Source organism: Melozone crissalis, unplaced genomic scaffold (assembly GCF_028551555.1).
Source record: "Melozone crissalis strain CALT ecotype California unplaced genomic scaffold, PUWL_Pcris_2 ptg000016l_1, whole genome shotgun sequence".
In the NCBI taxonomy this organism is placed as follows: Eukaryota; Metazoa; Chordata; class Aves; order Passeriformes; family Passerellidae; genus Melozone; species Melozone crissalis.
In genome coordinates, this window is record NW_026535794.1 from 53631916 (window position 1) to 53649464 (window position 17549).

General features: G+C 41.1%; 1 protein-coding gene across 1 annotated transcript in view; it reads left to right on the top strand.

Annotated features, from left to right (window-relative positions):
* The window catches only part of GLI3 (GLI family zinc finger 3), a 203816-nt gene that overhangs the window by 159223 nt on the left and 27044 nt on the right, over positions 1-17549 (top strand). The window contains exons 8-10 of the mRNA XM_054273943.1: positions 3343-3559; positions 5001-5114; positions 6377-6517. Coding sequence (XP_054129918.1) covers positions 3343-3559; positions 5001-5114; positions 6377-6517 — 472 coding nt within the window. The remainder of the gene's footprint in view (positions 1-3342; positions 3560-5000; positions 5115-6376; positions 6518-17549) is intronic.

Consider the following 17549-nt stretch of genomic DNA (forward strand, 5'->3'; position numbering starts at 1 on the left):
CGCCGTTCCTGCTGATGCTGGCTGCCTGGCTGGGAAGCAGTGTGAGCTTGGTAGGGCCAGGGAGAGGACATAGGGGATCACATGGGGCTCTGCATTACTGAGATTCCCCATCCATCCTGTATTCAGGAGCTGCTGAAGAAAGTGCAGTGAGAAACTTTGGGAAGGAGGGCAGGAATCCAGGCCTTCCCTTCCCAGTAGAGCACACCATGCCAGCAATGTTGAGGGCTTTGATTTATTTTTCTTCTTTTTGGCCCTCAGCATTAACTTTATTGTATGGTTTCTGAAAGGCAGAGAAAGACCTACCACCTTCTGTTCTCTTCAGAACCCTCTGATCTGTTCAAATCAGAAAAATCCTCCAGGCTGCCCAGTGACAACATCTTGCATGTGAGTGACATTAAACCCAGCCAGGTCAACTTGCCTTATGAGGAGCTCTCCAGAAACAGCTGGAGAGAATTGTTATTTGAAGGCAGATACCTGAGCTATTTAAAAAGTCGCCCTGATGGCTGAACCATTGTCTCCATTTCTGAGTTACTCCCCTTGGCTGTGCGGGCTATTCCTCTGTTCCCTCACAATCACCTTTTCATTTCATTCTGACATGTTTGAAGTTTGGAGGCAGAGGGAATGAAGTGCAGGTTTTCAGGCTGCATAGGAAAATCCTAATACCTTAGACTCAACCATTGCTGATGAGCACAGGGTAAAAGAAAGATACTAAAGAAAAGAGGATTCCTCCTTCACCTAGCACATCTGTCCAGATGTGTGTTAATGCATCTGCTGCTGCTGTCACTGTTTTCCAGTAAGAACCTCTTGCTAAGATGATGTCTGTCTTCTCTGTTGTACTTTACAATTTTGTCAATGCCTGGTTTAGCATCCTCTTTCTGGATACTGCTTGTACAGTATGAAGACAGATGTAGATAAAAGGAGATCTCTAGGAGGTAAAATCTCTCCTTTTGGTGGAGGCCATTTTAATTTATGTAGGGAGGGGAATAGCAAGTGTACGTATTTAATGTTTAAGCACTGCCCTGCTTGAGTCATACAATTGTCTTTTTACCATTAGGTAAAAAGAAGGACATTACAAAAGTTTTGCAAAGATAGGTATTGTTGTGCATGGTCAAATGGAAAAAAAAGTCAAAAAGCCCCCAAAATTCAACCCTTATTTCCAAAGGCTGCTGTGTGCTTGGAACTGCCAATGAAATCAGTCCACTTATTTTTTTCTCTTAAACTGACTCATCTGAAGGCTGAGAGTGTCCTAGGATTTAACCACTCACAGAGAAATAAAACACCTCATCTAAACTGTTTGCATGTCGTGTTTGTTGATCTTGGGGAATTTGACAGCATCTTCGGGATGGTGCCTTCTAGTGTTTGAGTGTATGAGGTGAACTCACAGGGTATGTGTGGAAGCAAAAAACACCAGGGTGTAGTAGAGAGGCTTTGTTTTCCACCTCATCTGTGGCAGTGTGATTGTGTGGTTTTTAATGAACAGACCAGAGTAGTTACACTTAGCAATGTTTGTTCACTAAAAAGGAAAAGGGGTGTTAAATCATTATGTTCTTTGATGAATGGCTTGTACACTGAAGAATAAATTGAACAAACTGGCATAGAGCTCAGTGAACATGAAATCAGCTATTAGAAGAAAGCTTGTGAACAAATTCTAAGCCTGATATGCATCTTTTGATTAATGTCCTATTAATCATCCATAGTGGCTACCTTAGCTAAGTCATGCTGTAATCATTCATGGTTGCTTACAGGAACACTAGCAGGGACTATAGAGCTTCAATAACTGAATATTATTACTGATTTCTCCCTAACTCTTGCTGTGAACAATTACTGTTTTCACTACATTTCTGCCTCCCTTTATTAGAAAGAATACAATGCAGAATGAAAAGAGAGTTCCTCAAAGACCAGTAAAATTCTCCCAGGGTATTCTTAATGATATTCCATCCTAAATGGGCAAACTGTTGTAATGCAGAGTTCTCACCAGGAATAATAGTAATGTAATCACATTGAAGCTGTCTTTTTATGGATTATAGTCAAACAGACAAAATGTATAGTCGTATTAATGAACACAGAATTTCTGAAGAATTATTACTTAAAATGGTTGAAATGATTTTGGCTTTTTGTATCACAATATTTTCAGTTAATGCACTTAACAGCAACAGCAATTAAGACTCCAGACTGTTAATTTGGACAAATTTGACATTGGAAAAAGCCTTGATTCTTGGAAGATATAATGTCCACACCCCTCTCTTCTGAGACAAAATGTTTTATATTCCCGTGGCTTTTTTGAACTTGAACTCTGGTAGTTCAGTGTATTTTTTTTTTTTTAATCAATGAATATTCTTTTTCTTTTTTTTTTTTTCCCCTTTATGATTGGAAGCTATTGGCAAATATTTTCAGGAGGATCTCTTACTCCTGTGTGTGAAGATTTAGTTCCACACCATTTATTTCTCAAGTGTGACACAAAAGATGCTTTTGCACTACCCACAAAATAGGTCCTTAGATGGCTGTGTAATTTCCCCCTAAGTCACTGTGGTCTGGGAAATACGGTGAAGTAATGAAGTGATGACAGGTATTAACATACATAATGGGCTTTAATAGACATTTAATGTTGTTTAACTGGAAGAAGGAGAAGTGCTTTCCCATTGGAATATTTCTACATTGGAAGTCATTGATCACCGATTTCAGAGGGGAAAGGTTAATCCATCAGTTTCTGTAACCAAACGGCGCTGATGGAAATTCTTTAGGTGACATTCTGGATGAACTGAGCTTTCCATCTTTGCAAACAAATGAGTGATATGACAAGCATGGTGTTCAGAACACATTTAACCAATTGATTTTCTCTCCTCTTGTAATAAGATCTAGAGACATATGAAAAAGCGTAGCATGAGCCAAGATTAAAGGAACTGCTTCATACACACGAACATAGGGGAACTGCATTATCAATAAAAGTACCATAAAGCATGTAGGCACCCATTCTTTTTCTTTATATAAAGTTTGTTATTGCAATAAATAGCTGTTATTGAACTACCTGCCTTTTATTTCAGTTTTTCTGAATTTTATTTTGGTCCGCTTTCTGTGGTTTCCTGGTAGAGGTTATGAAAAAATGTTATGTTTTGTTATGGTAACATTTTTGTACTCACTAGTAAATCCAGGGCAACTCTGGATTTAAAATCAGGATTTATCATCCTTTGGGGCATGAAGAAGGATATGAGGGGGAGGGGGAAATCTGGCTTCAAGTAGTTTAAAGGTATCAAATATATTTTAAGGTTTTAATTTGTAAAGTTCCTTACCGTAATGATCCTCATCTTTTTCCTCCCTCTTCCCTCCTTTTTCTCCCAAATTCAGCCCTGCTCTGAGTTTCACATACCCTCCTACACCAGTATCCCTCCAGCAAATGCATCAGCAAATTATAAGTCGTCAGCAAACCCTAGGTTCAGCCTTTGGACACAGCCCTCCACTCATCCATCCTGCTCCAACTTTTCCTACCCAGAGACCTATCCCTGGCATCCCCAGTGTCCTGAACCCTGTCCAGGTCAGCTCTGGACCTTCTGAGTCCACACAGGTGAGAGACAACAAAAGAAACCTTTGTTTCCCATTAATTTAAAAATTAAATAAATGGCATTGTCTTGATGGCAATTAATCACCACTGTCACTGTCACCTTTGATAACAGCTTTCTTGTAGCTCCAGTGTTTGCAGTCACTTTATTATGAATCACAGGAGTGCAGTTGGTGCAGTTTCTGATTGGTAGTGTACTTTTTAGTCCTCATAAATATTCCAGTCTACTGCAGCAGCTTCTCGTTCCATACTGCCTCTCCTTGATCCTATACAGGAAGCTAGTAGAGGTGGGGAGTAAGAAAAGGGGCAAAACACATCAAAACAGCAATGTCTTAAAGGTTAGCAGCTTCACCTTCAAATCAGGCTGACCCTAGGATATACTGGGTCATATTCTGCCCTCCTTGTACAGCTGTGAGTAACCTGAAGCAAGTAATTCTATGAGCAAGAAAGTAACTCAAAGACAGAGAAGAGGATTGAAGTTTTTTACTCTGATTTGTGCCAAATTGGACTTACTGAGATGAATTAATCATTTCAGTAAGGTGTATTATCAAAGCTGGGAATGAGCAGCAGTGAATCAAGCCCCTAATGTGGAGTTTATCATGGTTTGTGATTTGCCTGTTATTAACTAGTGCTGTTTGTTTCTGGATGACCTGGGATAGGTTATTTATCAGTCTGGAAGCTGTTTATCTCCTGGCTAGCTTTTACAAATATAGAGGAAGAACATACTGCTGTAGAAAACATATTGATTTTTTTGTGGGGTCCCTGCAAGTTCAGATATCTCTAAAAGATCTCTGGATTCCTACAAGATCCATTTGCAGGTGTAGATAATGGTGTTCAGTCGAGCAGAACAAGAGAAAAAACAAGATTCTGGCCTGTTTATGTCAACTATTTTGCTATTAACTTGTGAGAATCCAGGACTTCATCTAGGATTTTTTGGCTGAGTCTCATGCTAGCATTCAGTTCTTCTTCCTATCCACCTATTATAATGGGAAACAGTGAAGAAGCTGAGATCTTGTGTGAAGATATTAAATGCAAAACCTTTCCTTCAAGTGTGAAGAAATGAATGTTTCTCTTGTGTTTCTTGGAGCATGCAGGGATTTTCCTTTTCAAAATTGCCTTTCCAAATTTGTCATTATGTGGAAAATCACCTACTCTCACTGCTCTGACTAAACTAGCACTGGTTTGTAGCAAGGAATTGCATCAAATGCTCCCCTTCCCACTCCCTCCCTGCTCTGCTACCAGGCTGAGCAATGCAGCTCTTCCATGAGTTAAAGCTATGTAACTGAAGAACAATGTTATTGCATATCCAATATAATTAACAGTGCAGCTTCTCCGTACAAAGTTGCTGAGCAAATGCTACGTTATTTTTGTTTGGAGCCACATATTTATCACAGTCTAATTTTGTCTTCTTCTGGGGGAAAAAAAAATCCCCCCCTGTCTGCAGCAGAACAAACCCACAAGTGAATCTGCAGTGAGCAGCACAGGAGACCCCATGCACAACAAGCGCTCCAAGATAAAGCCTGACGAGGACCTCCCCAGCCCAGGAGCAGGAAGCATGCAGGTATGGCAGCCAGATTCCAGGCATGAGCCTTCCCTCTTGCTGCTGGAGTGAAAATGCACCTTTCCTGTGGCACACAGGTTTTCAGGCTCCTTGCACTGTGTGCTGCACACACGGGCAGCCTCAGCTCGCAGCAGCCGGGGTTCAATGGGAGCAGCTCCTGGGGTGCAGGGTCTGTGGCAGGATGAGGGCAGAGAGGAAGGAGAGGATGGAGAGGCACCTCTAAACAGTCAGAGGATGCGCAACGCTCTGTTTGCCATGGAAAAGTGAACAAGAGACATTCAGGTCTTTATTTAGGACATGTTTTCTGTTCAGCAAAAATACTTAAGGCCACCTTGACTTTTCCTGGGTCTTAGTGCTGTTCTGCACTGAGACCCCTGTGTCAGGCTCCAGTCTCGTTTGCAGTACTTTCTATACCAGTTAATGCCTCTGGTTTTAGTAGAGTGACTGTTGATTTACAGTGACTCAGGGGAGATGAGAATCAGAGCCTCAGTCTTGTGAGTGAATCCATGAAAACAAAGCAGAGGTCTGCCTAAATCCTTCAGCAGGTTTGAAATGGAAAAATAGCGGGAGTGCATAATCTGAACCAAATGTTTACGCTAACATCTGACTCTAACCCTCAGCAAATAACAAGCTGGCAAGAATGAGGCACCCTTATGAACTGGAGATGGGAAATATAACCCCAAAATTAGATACTTTTGCCCACTGCTCACCCCTTTTATGCACATGTTAAGGGCAAGAACAGACTAACAGATAACTCAGAAATCACCAATCTGCTCTTGAAAAGGTTTTCGCATGCAAACCTGTTACTGTTCTAACAATGGAAACACACTGGATTACTGGTGATGCAGTTTCTGTCCAACCCTAGTGCTAAAATCAAATTCCAATTAATTCAACTATATTGAATAGTGCCTTTCACATTAGTGGTGCCACTGAGTCATGAAAGCCAGGTGCACAAATAACAAGCTGCTTAAATAAAGCCAGGCCATTATGATTTATTTTTAATTGAAATGTAAAGGGTATGAAGAATTTATTTAACATGTATAGTTTGCAAATGGCTTCTGGCTTATCAGGCCTGTTTTGGGCTTCTGTATTTTGTAGAATGGAGTAGCATAGTGGAGTGAGAGTCAAATAATCCTCCCTCCCCTGCCTCCTCCACACACACCCATCATCTTTCTTTTAATGCTGAAGTAATTCACTTTTCTTCCTCCTCAGTTTCAGAATTTCCTCTCTCTTCTTCTCACCCGTTTTTTTCCTCTCTCCAGGAACAGCCAGAAGGAATGACCTTGGTAAAAGAGGAAGGGGACAAAGATGAAAGCAAACAGGAGCCTGAAGTGGTCTATGAGACAAACTGCCACTGGGAAGGCTGTTCCCGGGAGTTTGACACGCAGGAACAGCTAGTGCATGTAAGTTAATGGTATTCAGGAACTGGGTTTTAAAACTACCTGACCTTTTTCATGGGGGTCAGCTTCTCTGACCCTATGCTGAGTCAAGTTTCTTAGCTAACAGAGCTGCAAACTGGAGAGGGGTTTATGAGTTTCTGAGAATAAAGAAAACTCGAAGCCACAGTGCTTGACCTGTTCAGTCAGCTAAAGCTTAGTGTAAAATTCAATAAAGTCTTCCACAGAGATTGTAATGGCTCTGATCCTGTAAGCCAGCAAATGCTATTTTGAGTTAGAGACTTTGATAGTTATTGAGTAATAGTAAGCTGGACATGAATGATTATTAACCTTTAGCCAAGTTTGATTTTTTTCTCCCCAAAGGGGCTGTAACAGTAGAAATGGGTGAGGGGAATTTTTTCCCTTCCCTAAGAGAGGTTTTGCTATCAATTTACTGTTGTGTGTAAGCCGAAAGGGATTATTTGGCTAAATACATGAGGACTGAATTACTTCAGTCATTTTAGCAAAAGCAAACTGTGGAATCTTTTCTGTACTACACCAAATATTAATTCTATCTCCCTTGTTTTTTATTCCTCTCTGCCACCTCTCCCAAATAAACATTTTGTACTGTTTGGTAGTATTGTAAGATAGAAAGTGAGCAATCAAAATTCAGATGACAACCTGACAAGTACAATCCCTTGCAGTTCTAACCTCCTTAACTAGCAGCACCTCTCCTGTTTACTGGCATCATAGAACATATTGAATACTCTGAAAAAAAATGGAATTCCTAGTACAGAACGGAGAGAAACATCCTCAGCAAATGAGCAGTGTGACAGAATTGTATTTAGTTTAGAAAACTGTTTAATACTTTACTGGAGATCATGCAAAATCTATTAGAGAATGTGGCTAGTACTTCTGAAATAACTAGTTGAAAAATCCACCTTTTCCCCCAAAATAAATAAACACAAACCCACCATATATTTCCAAGCACTATGCCAAATGGTAAGCTTATCCTGCAAAGCTGACTTTAGTAAAGCAATGTCAGCTTTCACTTTCTGTACTGTGAGAACCTCTTGGTGTTGCTGTTACTCATCAAGATGAATTTTCAGGTTCTTGTTATTATTAAGTAGTAGCAGCAGCAGCAGTAACAACAATAATGATAAATGAAAGACTATCAACAACTAAAATAATATGAAAAATGTGACATTTTCCCAAGAATTCTTTGAGACATTTTGCACACATAATGCCCTAGCATTTGAATAGGCCAAGTTGAAATGTGAGGAGAAACTGTTTTGGTGTCACAGTACCTTTTGGGGAAGAAATGCCATACAAATGGCTTCTGTAGATGGTTTGACACATTTAAATTAAAAGATCAAATGTTGGTCTTTGAATTGAATCTGTGTAAACAGACCAAAGACATCATATGGGGCTCTGCATAGGCACAGTGTTTATATCTGCTAGCAATTGTAAGGCTGAAGCTTTATGAAACCTGGGAAACCTTTCAGTATTCAGAAATTATCCCAGTGATGATGGTAAATAATATACACAGAAAAATATGAAATAAAAGAGAAATCCAGAATAAGGATACCCTTGGCAATAAAAAAAGAAAAATTGTTTTTGATGTTCCAGGTGTAAAATTTAATGGAAGTCCACTAAGCATGTTAACTAACAGCTTGTGTTTTGTATTTTAACATGAATTAAATTGACAGGGTAGTAGTTTAGTTCTTCTGGGGTGTAATTTTAAAATAAATTTGTTGGTTTTGGTGGGATTTTTATAGCAAATCTGCCCGCATTTTAATGGTCAACAGCAAGACTGAAAAAAGTACATTTCTTGTGCTTCTGACAAATGGCAACATCTGAAACAAATTTCTCTAGACATAGAAAAGGAATATAAAAAAGTTTTTCTATGACACAGAACTCTTTTTGGCAGGGCTCAGGATTCAGGTGTGTTATGATGGTGTTTAGATTACAAGGTGCAAGACTTGACTCTATACCCTGAAGACAATAAATTCATCATGGCAGCCATCACATTTAAGTAGCACAAATCATGCTGTAGGAGTCAGCGGGGTTCAGTGATGGGGCCACGGTTTGTGATTTCCTTTGCTGCTCCGGCAGAGCCCCGCTGGGGGGACTTGAGCGAGTTATTTCTGCCCAGAATTGCAAAGGGCTTTAGACACCTCACTCTGTTTGAAAGCCTGGCCACTCACCCCAGTCTGCCTTTTGCACATTTTGTCTGCCCTTGATTGCCACAGCCCTCTGATGTACATCTGCAGCAGCTAGGGATGTGAAGTCTGGTCTCAGCAGGGCTTCACGGAAGGGCAGTGCTGGTTTTGCCTAGGTGTGTCACTCTGGCAGAAAGTGTTCTGTCCCTGAGCATTAGGTCCTTGAAAATCTGAGCTGAAAAAGTGGTGTGGCTCATGGATGCCTCCTATCCAAATACTGTAGGTAAATCCAAGTAGATGTAAATTGCTGCAGCTGCACTTAAATCAGTGTCAGCACAGTTCTGAGTGCTGTGTGTGTGCCATGAGCCAGGCACAGGCAGAGGCACGGTGTGTGTCTCAGGGCCCATGCACATGCTTGTCTCCACAGCCCTGACACTCTGGTAGCACCTGGTGGTCTCACCAAGCCCAAAGCCTCTCAATGTCAGACACTGCTCAAGCATGGCCGGAGGAGTGCCCCTGACACGAGCCTCAGGTCTTTCACCCTGGAGCTCTGGGGCCACATCCATCAGGCTGTTTGTGCTGTCAGGGGCTACCTGATCTGGCAGCAGAGTTCTGCCACCATGCCTTTCCTGGCTGCACGTGCTGCTGCTCTCCTGGTGATCCCCTGCCCACTGGCAGACTCAGCAGGCCCTGAGCTGCTCCAGCTGAGCTTGAAAAGCTTGAAGGTTTGGAAGTAAGATGCTGGACAGGATGTCAAAAGTGTAGATAACCATCCGGGTTTGTTGATTCTGCTGTGGGGTAGTAATCCCCAAGGCAGGGGCAACTGGCATAGATAAAGGTAATAAAGGCTTAAATTGCCCTAGCAAGACTCATCCACATAACATCTGCCATCTTTCTGTACAGTTGTAACCATGCATAATAGCAAGAGATCAGACCCAGGATGTCCAATGGCACAGGACAGTCTGTTATCCAAGCCTTGCTTCCCAATGCACTGAAATTTTGGAGGAACTGTGGTGTTAAGGGAAGAGATGCTGCACACAGTTCATGGTATAGATGGCATTACTCCTACTATGTATAGGATGTATACACAAGCACATGTGCATTTGTTTTGAAAAAGATAAATATGAGTTTTATATTCTGGTCTTTCTGTCCTATGTGGATAGCTTTGTTATTTCTTGAGGAACTTTGAGACATAATTTACTTTGAAATAAACTGTGGTTAAATCAGCATTACAAAGTGATATGTGACTTAGCATGTATGAAATGGTAAAGGCAAACAAAATCTGTGTCTAAATATGTGGTATAGCTTTAGAGCAGAAACTGCAGTGTTGTGCAATTTCAGTAGTCAGCATTTGATATAATTTTCTGCATTTCTGTAGTAAAGTCCTGCAGTTATTAGTGTAAAATATAGGGGCCACTGAAAGTGTTCTTCGGTCCCAATGTTTTCTGACTGAATTTGTAAACAGAATCTGAGCTGCTATGAATAAATAACTGAAAAGCTAATACCTAAAAGAATCATTATTGACCCACCCAGAAGGGTCTGAATGTGACATTTTGGCACAGGTGCTCTTATTTTCAAGTGATATGAGCCACTTAGAATTCAGCATGGTTAAATTTTCATGATGCGTGCACCTAAAGGCAAGGTGTTAAACCATCAGACGCTCTGCCTTATTTATAACACCTATCCATCCTTCCTCTCCCCCCTCCTTCTCTTACAGTTAATAGAAAGATTCATGATTCTTCATGGTTGTCTATCTAGCGTCTGACAGTACCGACTGCACTGCTAAAGCAAGTCACTATCTATAATTGATATCCTTCTATGGAATAGGGTACTGGCTGCAATTGAAGGGTTTTGCTGAAAGCTTTTAAATCCTGACAAGTTCTGCCCTTGTTCTGGTTGTTGCTGAGCTGCACTGCTGAGATCCCAGGGTTATTTGAAGTTGATGCAAAGGGGCGCGTGTGTTACACATTAGCAAGGCACAAAGTTGGCATGCCACGTTGGAGCTGCCACTGCATTCTCCCCCCACGTAGTCTTATTTACAGTGCACTGCTCTCCTGGAAAGGCTGCTTACATTGATGTTTGAAATGTCTATTAGAGGTTCCTTTCTATCCCTTTTTGATTTTCCGCAAAAAATTAAAAGAACGATCTTATTTATTTTAAAGCCTCAGTTTGCTGCTGGGGTCTTTATCATTCAGCTGTTTAATTAATTTCTCTGCCCAGCGAGATATTATAATTGGGCTTAGCTGAGCTCAAGTTTGTTTTAAATATGTGAGCGCCTAGAAGCTAATAAGATATTGTATATATTTATAAATCTGCTTTTTGTTGCAGTTTGTCCCTTTTTTTCCCCCAGAAATCAGTTAAGAATAAAATATTGCAAAAGGGTTAGATGCTGAAGATAAAAGTTTACTTAAGAAAATTATCCTTCAAGGAAATGACTGAATTTATTGTTAAATATTAATACAATGGCAATCAGAAAAACGCAGTGCTGCCTATTTCTCATCCCCCTTGCTGCGTAGCCTTGATGATAATTATTTTTTATTCAAAAACATGCTTGAAGAACTGCAGAGCTATTTTTTTTGTTAGTGTTTTCTCCTGAATTTTACAGCAATAAAATTCTTTCATTGTTGCTACATTTGATTAGATGAGATCAAAAAGCCCTAAACTATCAGCAGTGGCTTATATTCAGGATTCCATTTGCCGAGGTCTTCCTGCCTGTTTGCAAAGCCTAGTTGACTGGAGCACTCCCCTGGCAATCCCCTGGGATTGTACTTCTACACATGGTTCCCTTATTGCACCAGAGGGCAGCTTCTTGTGTTTTTCAGGTACCCCGTTTGTTCCCAAGGCATCACAGTGCACTGAGGGTACCTAAAAGAACCATTACATGCAATTCTGAGACTGGAGTTTGTTAATGTTCTTGCTCTCTGTTCCTACAGAAAACAGTGGGTTCAATCCTAACCAACAGAATTTGGCCAGCAATCCGTGGCAATCTACACAAACCCCAAACTGTGCCCACCTCCAATCTCTGCTTAGGTTTTACAGCATCTGTGAAATGCCTTAATCAATCCTGTGCACCTCAAAACATTAAAGAACATCAGGAGGTAGGAACACACCACTCTGAAGGACTAGCCCCCTTCACAGTGCGTGATTTTGGATGCCCAGAAATAAGGACTCTCAAAGTCAATAGATTTGAAAGTCTCACTTTCTATGTTGCTGTGCTGGCTTTGGCCTGTGGCTTCTTCCTCAGCTTCTCTCCTGTAGAAGAGCTGTAGGTAAGGACTGGAGAGAGCTTCACCATTCTTTTCTAAACAAAGATCCAGCTGCAATAGGAGGATAAACCAGATTAAAGCAGTTCCCCTGAGTATCAGCTACAGTGCACCAGACCTATAAGTGACCCTAAGAGTTGCACATTGCCTACCATTGAAGGGGGAGAAACTGCCCTGTAAGCAAAGGACCCCAAAGCTGCCAAAGCCAAGCAGGGGTTGGGTGCAGCTGTCTGAGTAGGCATCTGCACCTAAAGGGAGGCAATTGCACACATCTGGCCCAACAAAGAGATTATCCTTCATGAATTAGTGGTCTCTTTCCTCTGGGTCCTGGCTTGCAAACTGGTTGTGGGGCAGGTGAAGTCCCAGCTTTGTGAAGCAAGCCCCTTACAATCCCAAACGGGTGTAATTACACATCCCAGTTTGCATACTTCTCAAAATACATTCAGGGATTTACGTAATATTTAATTCTTCTTTGCAGAGGCAGTTTTTTGTGCTTTTTCATTGCAGTTTTGTTTGGCTCTAGCACAGTAACACAGAGAAGCCTCAGCCCATTCACAGGCTCATTGTGCGTGGCAGTGACAGCTACTGCCCTGACAGGTTCAGGAATGTTTCCTTTAAATTGAAAAGAGTAAAGACTAGATAAGAACATGAAATCCATTATAGTAATCATTTTTTCCTGACAAAAGGAGAATGTTTTACGTACAACAGCAAAGGGGGTTCTGTTGGTGGTTTTATTCTATTTCATCTTGTTTTATTTTTTACTCACTAGGGTCTGGACCCTAACTCATACTTGGGGAACGAGTGCTGTGGACAAAAGAAATCCGTTCTTCAAGTGAGACAAGCCCAAAGCTTGGGCTGAAAGCTGGGACAGCTTGAAGAAGGCAGGGAGTTATTTCAGTGGCAAGCAAGTGCCATAGGAAGGCTTTTTTCAGTTTGTCCACCACCTAAATATATTTGATCTTTGTAGCTGTGAGGGTACAGAGGAATAGAAGAAGAGATTATAGCGAATAATCATAAGAGACATCTGTACAGAAGTTTTTAGATTTTGAAATCTCTTCCTCATTACCTGTTTAAAGGCTGATTTCTAATTAGGACACCACCTTACTGTGTTGGATTATAAACTGCTGAGCCCATTCTTTTGAACTGTGCCAGAATTGTTGAATTGTTTATAGGCCAGCAATTTATTAGATGGCATAGCAAAGCTGGTAAGCAGCTCTGTGCCTTTGAGAGCATGTTCATTCTCTCTTGGTTTCTGTCTGGGTATCTAACACAGTCTTGTTTAAATTAAGCAAGTCTTTAACCCCCCATCAGAGGTGTGCATGTAAGTGCTGTTGGGTTTTAAGGTTAAGTAACCATAGACAGACCTCACTGCTGTTCTGGAGCCTCAGTAGCCCCCAGGCTCTGGCACGGCCCCTGCTTGTGCTTCTCAGCACATCCTTGTTCTGCGTCAGTCACCACCCTGCCCTTTGCCTCCCAGCAGTGTTAAAAGTCATCCATGCTGCCTTGTGAAGAGATCTTACTCACTGTGGGCTTGACCCAAAGGCCAGCTGTGCTTTGGTTCAGGCCCTCTTAAGCACTCCACTACACAAGTGCATCAGCAGTCTCCCTGCCTGGAGTCTGGCTTTTGATGAATCACAGAGAAGAAGGGGGAAAAAATAACATGGGGATTTCTTTTTTGATAGAGAAAGGTTTACAACAAAATAAATCCACCCTAATCTGTGAAGTATTAAGAGGGGATTTAGAGAGAGAAATGTAATCATTTTTTAATTTTAATTCCTCTGTAATTAGCATTTCTTTCACAGCATTAAGAAAATTTGTTGTTAGTCTGCTGCTGTTATGGCTTTATGAGTTGCCAAAGTCATTGTCTTTGAATTGGTATCCCTGAAAGAGGTTGCTAAAATATGATATGTCCTTTAAATAACACTTCTTTTTCCCTGTTCACAAACAGTGCTCCCCCTGTGCCCTGGGGAGTTACAATACCCACTCTACCCATAGTAGGTGGGCACTTGGGTGGAAAGGGCTGTGCAGGGCTTGACTTTGGTCTATGCTTTTAATCACACAGCATTATTTAGGTGGTTTGTGGATATACATACTTCCTTGAAGTGTTTGCCTGAGAGTTCAGCTGGTGAGCACTTCCAAGTTACTGATATTTTACAGGTGACTTCCAGTTTTGGGGAGAAATGTAGGATAAGAAGCTGCCAGCCAAGTCCCAGGGGAGCCCGTGCTAACTGAGTGACAAACTCATAGGCAAGAGTAAAGCAACAAACTGAATTGACTCTTCACCTACCTCCTGACTCTTGTTGGCATATCATGGAGAAGAGAGAAAAGGAAAGTCCCTCCCTGCTTTAATTTTGCTGCCTCAGAGCTGCAGGGAGGGCTGGGCTTGTGCATGGACTTAGGTACCTTTCAGTCCTGACAAAATGGCCAGGACAAAGCAGATTCACCTGGACAGAGCTGTTCTTTCTATTCAGCTTTTTCATGCCTTGCTTCTGTTAAGTGATTTGATGCTACATAGCCTGTGTTACTAGGATGAACCAGTGGGAGATCTACCTTGATGTGCTTGGTGTTTCATGTCTCTGCACTGCTTTTCTCACCCATATTCTACCAAAAAATCTACCTATAGTAAACCAGTCCTGGGAAGAATAGAAATCTGTGAGTGCTGGCTCATCTGCATGTGGAAGTGCTTTTTCTGAGACACAAGTGGCAGATCAGCATGTACAAAAGGAGGCAGGGACAGGCAACTGAAACACAGACATGAATGAAATTTCTGCATTTGGTTTTGAAAGGGCTGGGCTGTATGGATTCATTTTTGCAGTCTCTATTGTTTGTATAACCTCTTAATAGAAAGAAAAAGAAAAATGAAAAGCAGATGAGCCTTTTATCGTGGTGAAACAAATCCAGTGTTATCCTGTGCTTAAACTTTAGTGTAAGCATGACTTTTCTTCAAGATGTTGAGTACCTAATCTGTAAAATGAATGGGTGGTGGTTTTGTCAGGAGTGGGTCCTCTGGTGGCTTGCACTGTAGGTATGAGGTCTGCATATCCCATTCTTATGTGTATCACAGGGCTGAGATGCTGCAGTTCTCTGTGAGATAAAGTAGTCAAGCTGAAAATGAAACAAAGCTCCAACTGTATCCCTCCTTGTGTTTAGCAGAGATAAACTACAGTGGAGTCTCAGTGCTGCTCCGTTTGGCTTCTGGCAGCAGCTTTAATTGGTAAAATGCAGATTTTTTTTTTGATCAAGAGAGGATTATTCTTGTTATCAGTCTGGAGCATCTTATTTCAAGATGAAAAGGCTTCGCTGAATTACAGATGCCAACATTTTTACAAAGCACTTTGGCGATTGACATCTCAAAGAGAAAGTATGATTTATTAGCCTATAATGGCTAACACTCAGCACTGGGCTAGGTCCCACTGATTTGTGAAATTGCTTAATATGAATTGCCTTTTTGTGCAATTCAAGCCCCAGGTTTTTCAAATAAACTTAGAATATAAAGTGTATGAAACATTGCATACCTGAAAAGGAAGAAGGGTAATGGGACTGTGTAGGTAAAAAGAAAAGAAAAGCAAAAGGAGGAGAGGGATAAAGAGAGAGAGAGAGAGAAAGAGAAAAAGAGAAAGAAAAGAGACAGAAAAAAAAAAGAAAGACCTACTTCTAAATCCATCTTGGTGGTGCTTTTTTACAGTAGTTTGGTTGAAATGTTGGCAGGGTAAAGATTAATAACAAGCCTTGTCGCTATCAGTACTTGCTTGTCGATTCTCTGTAACAGGGCTGTCTGTTCAGCATGGAAATTATTGATTAAATAAAAATTGCTATTAGATTGTGATGTGATCCATAATCACAAACAATGGTGGACATTCTTCTTTCAGATCCAAAGCCATGCATCAAGTTTTTCCTTGCAGCAATTTATATTGTGCTGACACTCGCACCCATTAGGCTTTTATCCTCTCCTACATGTGCCAAGAAAGCACGAAAAGAAAGAACAGCAGCAGCACAGCACTGGGTAGGCGCTCACTAAATTTTCAGGCAGAAGCACAGTACAGATAAGTCTGTCCTTTGCTTCTGGTTAGCACCTTAGCTTAGAAGTGATTCCTGCCAGATAAGGGCAGCACACCTTGTGTGCATCCAGGGAGGTCCGGTATGGTTTGCGGGAGGGGACTGTAGTGGTGTGTTATTTTAGGATTCTGTAGCATGAAGGACAAGTCTCTTTCCCATATTTATTTAGCTCTAATGCTTCCTAATTTGAGGAATTCAGGATTGGAGCAGATTACTTAAAACTGCATTACTTTAGGCTGAGTTAATTAAAAAGATAATATCTCACTCTTCACAGCACATGTGAGCATGGTACCAACTTTCTCCTGTGAAAGCCTTTGTCTAAAACTAAAGGAAACTTAGTGAAAAAAATTTTTGAGAGTTTAGCTATTTATAGGAGTTTGCCCCTTTGTTTCTGTATACTTTAAACAATATATGTATGTCAGAACTGATCAAGCCCACCTGGTATGGCTGTTAGGCAGAAGCATTCCTCTGGGTCTGATCTTTTCATTGTACACTGTTTCGCCAGTTACCAGCACCAGGCAGGATTGCCACAAGAGTTCTGTACCTCTGTACAGGAGCTGAGAGTAGAGAATCTTAATACACTGTGGATATGTTGTGATTTTGTTGTTATTGTTCTTTTGGTGTAAGTTTTCTTAAAGTGAAGTGAAGGCCGTATCCTTTAAACCATTATCAGTCTAATTATTGAACAATATATTGTACAATTCCTCTCTCTCACTACCATTGGGGTAGTATTTACATTTCTTTATTGTGCCTGAATTTTGTGTAATATTGTCTCAGATAACCAAGAAAACCCTGCCTGCAGTATTTGACCATTTACCATATTATGGCTTTAACATTCAACTTTAAAGAGTGTTTAACAGTGAGCTTAGCTTACTCCATTATGCAGGGCAAGTACAAAATTTTCAGGCTTGGCCACTGTCATTTAAATCAAGAGACCACTTCATTTTGCAGAGTCAGAGCATGTGCCTTGCACACCTCCCTCCAGTGCAGCCACTCTCTCTGCATGGATCAGAGCCAAGGGATTACCAGCCAGGAAATTAATTGCCAAGGGGATTCCAACACTTATGGTTAGTAAAAAAAGCCTGAACAAAGAAGTGTGTTTTATATGACATTCTGAAAGTGCCAGGCTCCAGTTCTGAATAGTTTTTGGGTGAGGAAGAGTTACAGAGATACAGGACTGTTCTTTGGTTGCTGCTGCAGATTCCTGTGGTTGACTGCCAGCACAAGTCTGTCCCATTGAGATGGTGCCACAGTGGTGTATAGGAGAAGATAGAAATCTTTGAGATAAACCAGACTATTTAGGATTGTTTTTTAGTTACCAAAGGCCCTTGTAAGTTCACTGGAAGTCAATTAAAGTTAATGTGTGTAATGCAGGGGCAGAAAAAAATTGGCCTTGTCTCTTTTTTAAGTGTTTTAGGTGATACTCCATGTTCTGCTAAGAAATCCTGCACAGTTTTCATTGCAACAGTTCAAACATGCATCTTCAGATGCAGCACTGGTTATGGCACATATGAGAGGATGTTATCCCATGGCAAAAAGAGATAAAAGAAGGTAACTCTGCTGCTGCTGCCTGAAACA